Source organism: Indicator indicator, chromosome Z, assembly GCF_027791375.1.
Source record: "Indicator indicator isolate 239-I01 chromosome Z, UM_Iind_1.1, whole genome shotgun sequence".
In the NCBI taxonomy this organism is placed as follows: Eukaryota; Metazoa; Chordata; class Aves; order Piciformes; family Indicatoridae; genus Indicator; species Indicator indicator.
Genome location: NC_072053.1, coordinates 37,583,049 through 37,593,087, shown reverse-complemented (window position 1 = coordinate 37,593,087; position 10,039 = coordinate 37,583,049). Strand labels below are relative to the sequence as shown.

Here is a 10,039-nt window from a genome sequence, read left to right as displayed (position 1 = left end):
TGTTTCCAGTATGACTCTTCCAGAGTCCCATAACCGTTAACCATAAAGTCTTCCTTTGCAACACATGCTCAGCAGTAAAGCCAGAGTATTGCTATTTGGCGTTATCCAGTGAAGTGCAAGAAATTAAATAAGTTATGTCTTTATTGCTATAGTACAATACCAAGCAAAGTCACTTTTTAATGCAATTGCAAGTGTTTTGTAGCATGTCCCTCCTCTTAGGGCCCAGTAGTTCAGCTGCACTGCAAGGAACAGATATCATGTCTCGAATGTCAGTCTAAGAAGATGTGTTGAGTATTCTCGAGTCTGATGAATCAGACCTTTCATCATACTCATCTTCTGTGTAAATTGGTTGCTTAGACACAATAGGGCACCCATCATCAGGGATTGAGATCCTAGGATCTTCTGAGGAGCGGGAAGGAAGGACTGGTGAGCTTCGGAAAACACTGGTTGAGTTGCTTGAGAAAGGACTGACATACTGAGACCGCAGCTGGTACTGCTGCTGCAGTGTCATGGTATTCCACAGTGTGACGTCATTGGGCAGGAAGGGGCTGGACTGGTTTCTTGCTAAAGTGTTCCTCAGCATCAGTGGGTAGCGTGGAGGCTGAGGGAAAGGGTGCTGCAAAGGTACAGCCAGAGGATTTGGCACAACATTACTGGCATCAGCTGAAAACCTCAGTGTGTCGGGAACCCTAAATGCTGAGCCCACAGACCACTTGGAAGAGGAAATAGGGTATGAACTCAGCGTGTGTTCAAAAATGTGCCCATTGGAAGGCAAAACAAGACCATCAGATTCTGCAGAAGTTCTCTCCCCACTCACCACTGAAGATCGACTGGACAGAAGAACCTCTACAGCACTCACCAGATCACCACCACAGCCCTTCAGGATCAGCTCCAGCACAGTTGGCTTCTGGTTAGGGAAGATCTTTTTCAAGACATCGAGTGGAGGTCTGTTGGCTTTCAAACTGAAAGGTAAGGAAACTGTCCCAGAAGGACCTTCTATCAGGAGGTGGTTCTGCTCTGGGTGGTACTTGGGGCTGTCTGGACGGCTCTCTGAGTTTCCACCGTTTTTCTGAACAGCATAACCAACCTCATCCACTGAAACAATTTCAGGGCTTTCAGGGGTGAAACAACTTTTGGCTTTAGTCATATCTGGGGAACTCCTTTGGTCTGTGTCTTTGTCACTGTAGGTCTCAGCATTGTCTGCTCCACTGGCATCACCCAACCGCTCCTCATTCATGTCTGCAAAGAGAAGGCATAGAAATTAATGAAACACTGAGGCCAACAGTCTTTGCAGACATTTAAGGATACAGTCTTCTTGAAGTGAACAGAGCAGGATCCTAGAGGATTAAAAACAAAACAAACATGTTTCACAGAGACTCTGATAAAGTTAAGGTCCCTTTAAAACATCTCATGAGAACAAAACAGCAAAAGAACAACATGACCTGGTCTAAACCTTTTATGCTGCCTTATCTGTCTTGTTCTCCCATGTACAAGAAAAGCATTGGTCATTTTTCTGCTGCATCAAATACGCTGCATACAGGACAGGAACGCAGCATCCAAGTGTAAGCTGTTTCAAAGGAACTTCAGCATTTTCACATCATAATTCCTCACTAGCACTATCTCACTTGAGCTCGGGCTCAAGATATCCAAAGGGCACTTGGAAGACCAAAATTCTTTCTCCAAGCCCAACTGTGTTGGCAGAACCACTTGATCACGACTACTGGCTGAAGGTTAAAGAAGTCTTCAAATAAACTAACATATTCTAGGTCTGGCTCTGCAGAAAATGGTTCCTTCCTCAGCAACAATCCTGGGGGTTTTCTCCAGACCCTAGAACACAGCTCATGCCTGGATTCATTAGAGCACAGAATCTAGAAAAATCTGGTTTGAAAGAGGACTTTTGGAAGGCAGGTGGTCCAACTTTCTGTTCAAAGCAGGAGAAACCTAAAATAGAGAGCAGGTTGCTCATGTTTCTGCTCAGCTGAGTTTTAAATAATTCCAAGGATGGAGATTCAACAGTCTCTCTTAGCACTTGTTCCAGATACCTTGCTTTTCATGTGCTAGACTAAGAAGGACAAGACCTGACAACAGGCCTGAAATCACAGACTCATAGAATACAGTGGGTTGGAAAGGAACACCTTGTCCAACCCCCCTGCCGTGAGCAAGGACTTCACCAACTAGATGAGGTTGCTCAAGGCCCCATGAAATTTGTCCTTGAATGTCTCCACAGATGTGGTGTCAACCACATCTTTGGGCCTGTTCCAGTATTTTTCTGCTCCCGTTGTAAAGAACTTTCTCCTTATGTCTAATCTAAATCTACCCTGCACCAGTTTAAAACCACTTGTCCTGTCACTACATGTCCTTTCCCAACCTTTCTGTAGGTACCCTTCAGATATTGAAATTAAGCTATAAGGTCTTCCTGAAGCCTTCTCTTCTTCAGGCTAAACAGCCCCTAGTCTTTCAGCCTGTCTTCGCAAGAGAGGTGCTCCAGCCCTCTGATCACCTTCATCATCCTCCTCTGCACCTGCTCCAGCAGGTCTGGGCCCTTTTTGTATTTGGAGCCCCAGAGCTGGACACAGTACTTCAGATGAGGTCTCACCAGAGCAGAGTAAAGTGGCAGAATCATCTCTCTAAATCTGCTGGCCATGCTTCTTTTGATGCAGCCCAGGATGTGATTGACCTTCTGGGCTGCAAGTGCACATTGTTGACTCATGTCCACCAGAACCCCCAAGTCCTTTTCTGCAGGGTTGCTCTCAATTTCATCATAGAGTCATAGAATTAGTCAGGGTTGGAAGGGACCACAAGGATCACCTAGTTCCAACCCCCCTGCCATGGGCAAGGACACCTCACACTAGATCAGGCTGGCCAAAGCCTCATCCAGCCTTAAACACCTCCAGGGATGGGCCTCAACCACCTCCCTGGACAACCCATTCCAGGGTCTCACCACTCTCATGGTGAAGAACTTCTTCCTCACGTCCAGCCTAAATCTCCTCACTCCCAGCTTTATTCCATTCCCCCTAGTCCTATCACTACCTGATATCCTAAAAAGTCCCTCCCCAGCTTTCTTGTAGGCCCCCTTCAGATACTGGAAGGCCACAATAAGGTCACCTCAGAGCCTTCTTTTCTCCAGACTGAACAGCCCCAACTCTCTCAGTCTGTCCTCACAGGAGAGGTGCTCCAGCCCTCTGATCATCCTGGTGGCCCTTCTCTGGACACGTTCCAGCACATCCATATCTTTCCTGTAATATGGGCTCCAGAACTGGACGCTGTCCACAGGCTCCATCTGTGCTTGGGATTGCCCTGACCTAGGTGTACAACCTTGCACTTTGCCTTGTTGAACCTCCTCCACCCACTTCTCTAGCTTGTCTAGGTCACTCTAGATGGCATTCCAAACATCCCACTGGCCACACTGTTTCCAGATGGACATTCAAAAATCTGTGGTCACTTTGGTAATGTCTAGCTTGGTAATGTCTAGCTGGAGTATAGAAACTTTTGAAATAAGACTGTTTGTCAGAAAGAGAAGAAGAAAAGTTAACATATTTTACAGTTTATGAAGGAGGTGAACAATGTACTTCCTTGAGATTCTTCACAGTTATTTCCCAAGAATTCTGTCCTGCTGGCCTTCATCAAGGATGATCTCCCTATAAAGCACCCAGTGTCTGGGGAAAGGGTCACTTCTCCAGGCTGTGGGCAATAGAGCCTCCTTTAACTGCACAGGGCTGTGCTTTTAAACACGTGTTAAATACTATCTGCAGAAGCCAGTACAATTATTCAATTGATTTCCCAAGACCCTAGTGACCAGTGAAAGTAGATAAAGCAGCTGCAACAATCAAACAAAGGTTCCCAAAGCATGCCGATGATCCAATCAAGATGGAACAAGTAAAAGCTTGCAAGCACCTGGGCCTCACTGCTCACCACAGACAGTCCTGCCTCAGTCTCACCCCAGGAAAACGTGGGGCATTGCTGCACAAAGAGGAGTGAGCGTTGAACAGAGCAGCTCAAAACAAACTCTATTAGTGCAGCTTACCCACCTTGAGAAAGGAGTCAGGGTCTGAGCAAGCGAGTGAGAAGCCACTATGCTTATGAGAATGGGATCTTTATATAAATACAAGATCCTGTCACAGCACAGCTTGACAGCATAGTAAAGGTACATTATCCTCATAAGGATGACTGTGCCAGGCAGCAGTGACAGGCCATCCTACAGAGCTGTGAGATGCTGCTGGTTTGGGCTGGATAAGCATGGGATTGGAGCTGAGGTTATACAGATTCTCTCACAAAGATCTCACACTTCTTTTTTTGCAGGACAACCTGTTTCAGGTACCCATTTTTATATTAGTTATGCTCTCTGTCCAGTGCAATAACTCTTCATGTAGGCATATTATGTGTGCTCTTCTCTATACACCAATCTCATCAGTCTTGCCTTAGCTAAAGGAGAATGAAGGAAGTCTTTGCTGGTAGCAAACTGTCAACGTATACCGTTTGTGGAGGTGGTAAGACTTCAGCATAGTTCATCCATTATTTGAAAAGAAAAAGTGAGGCTTACACTATCTTTCCCTCCTAATCCCTTCACATGTTCATAATTATGGATTTAAGAGGGGATGGTATAAATAATTCACCTCTGAGTGAGTGGGCCATTTACACATTGAAGGCTTGTGGTGGTCAGTTTGGCAACAGCTAATTACATTTGTCCCTGTCTTGCCAGAGTTAGAGAGGCATTTAAAGGAGTCCTACCTTCCACATAAACAGATTGCACTGCCATACCCAGCATTAACAAATGTACTACATGCAGGTAAAGCTTATTTCACAATCTATCTTCATAGGCTAATAACAAGTAGCATTGGGGAGCTATATGCTAAAAAAAAAAAAAGAAAAAATCAGATTAGATCTCCTTCATACATTCCTTAATCCTTACCAGTTATTATTTGCAAGCTGTTTCAGGTTTGCTTAATTTTCAGTACCTTTAAAAGTACCTTATAAGGCTTGGCTAAAAATTTTCTTCAAATTCTGAAAAGTTTGCATCTTTATCACCAGAAGACTGCATCAATCCTGATTCTCAGCCTTGCACGGGGACAGCACAGATCACAGCATCTAGCAAAGACCGTTAGGCTCACAGTCTGACCCACAAAGTAAGTTTCAGTGATTCAAAGCAAATCCTGCTATTAACAAAAGGAGGATTATCCTCCATTGCTTAACACTGATATTAGGTGCCTTTTTTTTTTTCCTTTATGGCCTCTGCCTTTTTGAGAACTGTTCTCACCTGCAGTGCGATGAGAGGTGTTTCTTCCCCATCCCAGGTGCCCCCAGCCTGATGCTCCCTATGGGTCAAGCAACCACTGCCTGCTCACCTGGCCGGCTCCTCATGGCTTCCTGCCTGGCAAGTAGCGTTTTGACTGCGCTTTTTCCTCACGACTTCCCCACTGAACACGACTTCCCCGCTGTGTTCAGTGCTCAGGGAGAGCCGGGCAGAAAGCTGCGGGGACTGATCCCACCTCTTCATCAGAATCACCCAGCTTAGCTGTTTCGTTTGTTTAAAACGAACACAATACAGCACTCGTTAAGTAAACAAAGAATTGGGGATATACATTGTGGATGTCCTTACGTGGGAACTGAATTGTAGGAATATTGTACACGTATTAATCCCAAATACCTGTCTTCTCTGGTACAAAAAAAAAATTTTTTTTTTTTGTTCAGAATATACCACCCGCTGCTCTTAGCCGAAGATTTTTCACACCACTCATAAGCTGTACATGAGAGTGTTCTATCTAATCTTTAAGAAAGAAATCTCGCCCTCAGGCTTTTTTTACGTTTGTGCGGTTTGGGTGTTGTGCTTTAGTTCAGTTGTGGTTGTTGTTTTTCCCCTTCCCCCGCCCCCGCCTTCAATTTCAAATTGCTTGCATTCGAGTATTCACTTTGCCAGCCTTGGGGAAACGAGGGAAATTCGTTTCTTATCAATACAAACGACAGGGAATAATCACCAAATAACATGCATGTAGAGACAGATAGTAGCAGAGGCGCAATGCAAACACAGATTTACACTAAGCACAGTACATCGAGAGAACTCTTCAATGCATTTCATGGTAATATTTACATTCATAAATAAAGCTGCTATGAATTTGGACCAGTGTACACTCAAATTTTTCCTTGCCTATTTATATGTTGAAGATCACAAGTCAAATATTTGAAAGGGGCCAAATAAAAATAAAATGAGTGAGAGAAATAAACTGTTGTCCTCAAGTTAATAACTTGTCTGGAAAACTTGCTCTAATACTTTGGAATCAAATTTGCTTCCGTGATATTCCCACTGCTGACTCTCTGCTAAAACAGCTTGCACTTTGATGGTTAGGACAGCTCTCACTGCAACACAGATTTTCTTACATCCTAAAAAACATCTGCTACTTCTTCTATTTTTAGAAAGGACTCAGACCAAGACTAGCATAAAGCCAAATGAACCTAAGGTCATATAAAACTTACAAGGTTGGAGGGCTTTTGTGGGTTTGGTTTTGGTTTGGGGTTTTTTGTTTGTTTGCTTTTTCTTGTTTTGTTTTGGTTTTTGATTTGTCTGACTCCTGTTTGGCTTTTTGTTTGGGTTTTTAAATCGTTTTCACTCTCGGCTTTCTTTCCTTTTTACAAAGGTCTAAGGTGTTTTGTAGAAAACTAGCCACTGTTCCCCAACTAGCACAGACTACTGCATTGCTCTAAGAAACTGGTTCTAGAAGACTCACTATAACGCTGTATTAATTGTGTACAAGCCTTGTTACTAAGACAGAGAAATGTAACATAGGCTCACATGGGAGATGAAAGCCCATGAGTACAACATCGGAAGGAGGAACTGCTCCGGGTTAGCACAGGCAGATGCAACGGAGGTAGTTTTTAAGTGCTTTATTTTCACAGAACATAACTTTGCAGGTGTCCCACTGAAATGACCATTTCTGGCAAGCATAAAAAGAAACGAATGCGATTCTACCATACATGGGGAGAAACCTTCTCTATATTGAAGGAAAACAAAAAACAATCAACAACAAAAACCCCAAACAACAACAACAATAACAACAATAACAACGAAAAACAAAACCCAAACCAAAGATTAACGGCCTGGAGGGGTTATAAAAACGTAACAGACTCGGGGAGCAAATAACTACATCGTCTGACGACAGTTTTAAAACGGGTAGCAGGGAGAGAGACAAGCGAAAAAGAAAGCCCTGCCTTCGGAACAGTCGGGGTGGCTGGAAATTATCAGGTTATGTTTAAACAGCGTACGGTGGCAAGTGACAGGCAGACCCGGAAAGAAGATAATTTTCCACTATGCTACCACGCATTCCCGTGTCCCCACAAAAGCGGGGAAAAACCCTCTGCAACAACTAGAGATCGGGGACAGCGAGGCTGTGCAAGCGGGGCTACTTCCCGACCCCCACATCCCCACCATGGTCCCGAGGTGCGCCGGCACCCCCAGCCCAGCCTCCCTGCGGGCGAGGTTGGGACCGGCGCGGCGCTGCGGACCTTGATTTATTAATATCTTCTCCGTTGTTTTCTTTCCCCTCCGTAAAGCTGTTAGCAGAAAGTGCTGACTGGCTGGCAAGGAAGAATTTCTCATCAATACACTCTGATTGTATTTTGCAAACAAAATGCCTGTTGCATGGTAACATTTCACTTGAGCCTGACCTTCCTCAAAAGTTATTGCGATCAGATTCGATTTACACTGTCCTCTCGTGATTACTGTAATCTTTTAAACTGAGAAGTTCAGGGAGAAGAAAAGTTGGCCGTGCAAGTCAATAACGTGCCTACGCGTCAGATTTATATCTTGCTGGCAAAGTTTATTTGTTTCACTTTCTGGAAGGAGCCATGAAGGCCTTGGCGGGGGGGAAGGGTTTCCCTTTCTTTTTTTTTTTTTCCCTTCCCCCGCCCGCCCAGATCCCACCTCCTCACGGTCCCTGCCCTGGCCAAGTGCTGCCAGGATACAGGCGCAAATTCGGCGATCGACTTCAGAGCCTCGGACCTGGGGAACGGCCGGGAACACCGGGGCGAGATGCAGGGGGCAGAGATGGGGAAAGGGCAGGTAAATGATGCTAAGGGCCCCCCCAAAGGGACTCGGGGTCTCAGACCAGCGACATCCTCGCTGGGCAGGGTTAGCTTCGTGCCTATGCCTTCAGAGAGAGACCCTGAGCTCCCGCAGACCGTCCCCCGGGGCTCCGCCAGCCCGACAGCGAGTCGTAAAGAGCCAAGCCCTATGGGAGCCCCCGGGTTTCCAATTCTGCCGCCCTGGGCACTGTGTAAAATTTCGTCGCAGTCGTCGCTTTTGAACGGAGCGGGCTGTCGGCTCTCACTTAGGCAGGGGAAGGGCGCGGAGGCTGTGGAGCGTTAGTTTTGAGTCCAGAAATATATGTTACCGGTAGGTCTCACTCACAAATTGCCGGTTGTGGACGGCGGTTCCCGGGTCAGCATCCCTGGCCCACCGAATGCCGCCCAGGACACCGCCCGCCAAAGAAACGCCAGTGTAGGAGGGAAGCAGAGAACGAGGGGTAGTCCAGTTCATTCCGTTCCGCCCGCTCGGCCCCGCCTTGCTTCAGCAGAAACTATCCGGCTCCCGACGCCGTTAGTGCCCCGAAGCACCCTGTGGTAGTTTTGTCCTGCATGAGGCTCCGCAGCCCTAGCTCCGGGGTGCGGGAAGCCGAGGACAGATTCAGCAGCCTCAGAGGAACTGCGAATGACAGAGGGGCAAATAGGTGTGATGCACAGGCGTTTCGGTCATTTCCCGGCCGTCATAGTGAACGAGCCGAGAAGCGGCGGCTTTTGCTGGTCTCGGCTCACCTCGGCTGCGACCGCAGCTGAAACACCTGGCGGCTCCCTACTTTTTAAGAGCGACAAAGTGCACCGCCCGTGCTTTCCCTCTTTCCCGTGGCGTCCGTCGGGAGGAAGGGAAAGCTCTCGACCCTGTTTTCCTGGGGCAATCACCCCTCAAGGCCCGCCCGCCGGCGACCCGGCTCGAGTGTTGACCTCCCTCCTTCTCCCCGGGCCCCTCGCATGCACCCCCACCCTGCAGTGCCAGGCCCAGCCCGACCTCACCTGCCTTGGGGAGCGGCCCCGGGAGCGCGGGGGGCGGCTCGGCGGCCCAGCGCAAGGCGGCGGCGGCGGCCAGCTCGGCAGGAGCTCGCGGCGGCCCGGCACAGGGCGGTGGCCCAGGCGGCGGGGCGGAGGACTCGGCGCTGCCCGGCGGCCCTGGTAGGGCGCGCAGGGAGTCCGGGAGAAGGCTCTCCAGGCTCTCGTTGGCCTGCTGCCGGCGGAGCGCCACCTGCGCGGCCATCACCCGCTGCCGCTCGATGATGAGGATGCACTTCTCGCAGGTGCAGTCCTTGAACCGGCAGTAGCGCTTGTGGCCCTTCAGCCAAGACAGCACGCCGTGGTTGCGGCACCGGGCGCATTTGGGCGTCCGCTGCAGCGGAGCCCGCGGTGGCTGCGACACCGGGCCGCCCATGTAGAGGTACGGGGAGCCGTAGCCGTTCATGCCCGCGGGAGGAGTCCAGCCGGCTCCGGGGCGGAGAAGGGGGCAGCGGGGGCGGGCTGAGGCCGGCGCGGCGGCGGAGAGGAAAGAAGGCGGGCGGCTCTGCCCTAACTCCGCGGGGGGCGCGGCCCCGGCCACAGGCCGGCGTGGGTAGCCGTCGCCTGCCTCGGTGGTACCGGCGGGCAGAGCACTACCGCCGGCCGGATCCACACTGCCGCTGTCCGCGCCGCCTCGCGGAGCCCAGCGCCCCTCCGCCCCCGCCCCCCGCCCGCCCCCCTCCGCCACCCTCCTTCCCCACCGCCCCCAGGGAGGATGGAGGAGAGAAAGGGGAGGGGGGGGGTGAAGGGAAGCTGTGGGCGGGTGGGTCTCTGCCCTGCAGTCGGTGGCAGCGGTGGCGCTGCCTGTGCCGTGACGAAGGGGTACGTCCCCCAGAGAGCCAGAACCGGGGCTGATGCTCGCGCACCACGCACAGATCACCCCGCGAAAAGAGCCCGGGGTTAGGAGCGAGCTGGGGCTGGGAGGTTTTCCCGGGCTGTGGCCCGGCCT

General features: G+C 49.6%; 1 protein-coding gene across 1 annotated transcript; it reads right to left on the bottom strand.

Moving 5' to 3' along the window:
* Window positions 1-274: 274 nt before the first annotated feature.
* On the bottom strand, window positions 275-9,496 carry DMRT3 (doublesex and mab-3 related transcription factor 3). Its single transcript, XM_054398080.1, has 2 exons — window positions 9,058-9,496; window positions 275-1,239 (listed from the first exon to the last, which is right to left on the bottom strand). Exons 1-2 carry the CDS (start codon window positions 9,494-9,496, stop codon window positions 275-277), a joined length of 1,404 nt encoding a protein of 467 aa, XP_054254055.1.
* Between the last annotated feature and the right edge of the window lie 543 nt (window positions 9,497-10,039).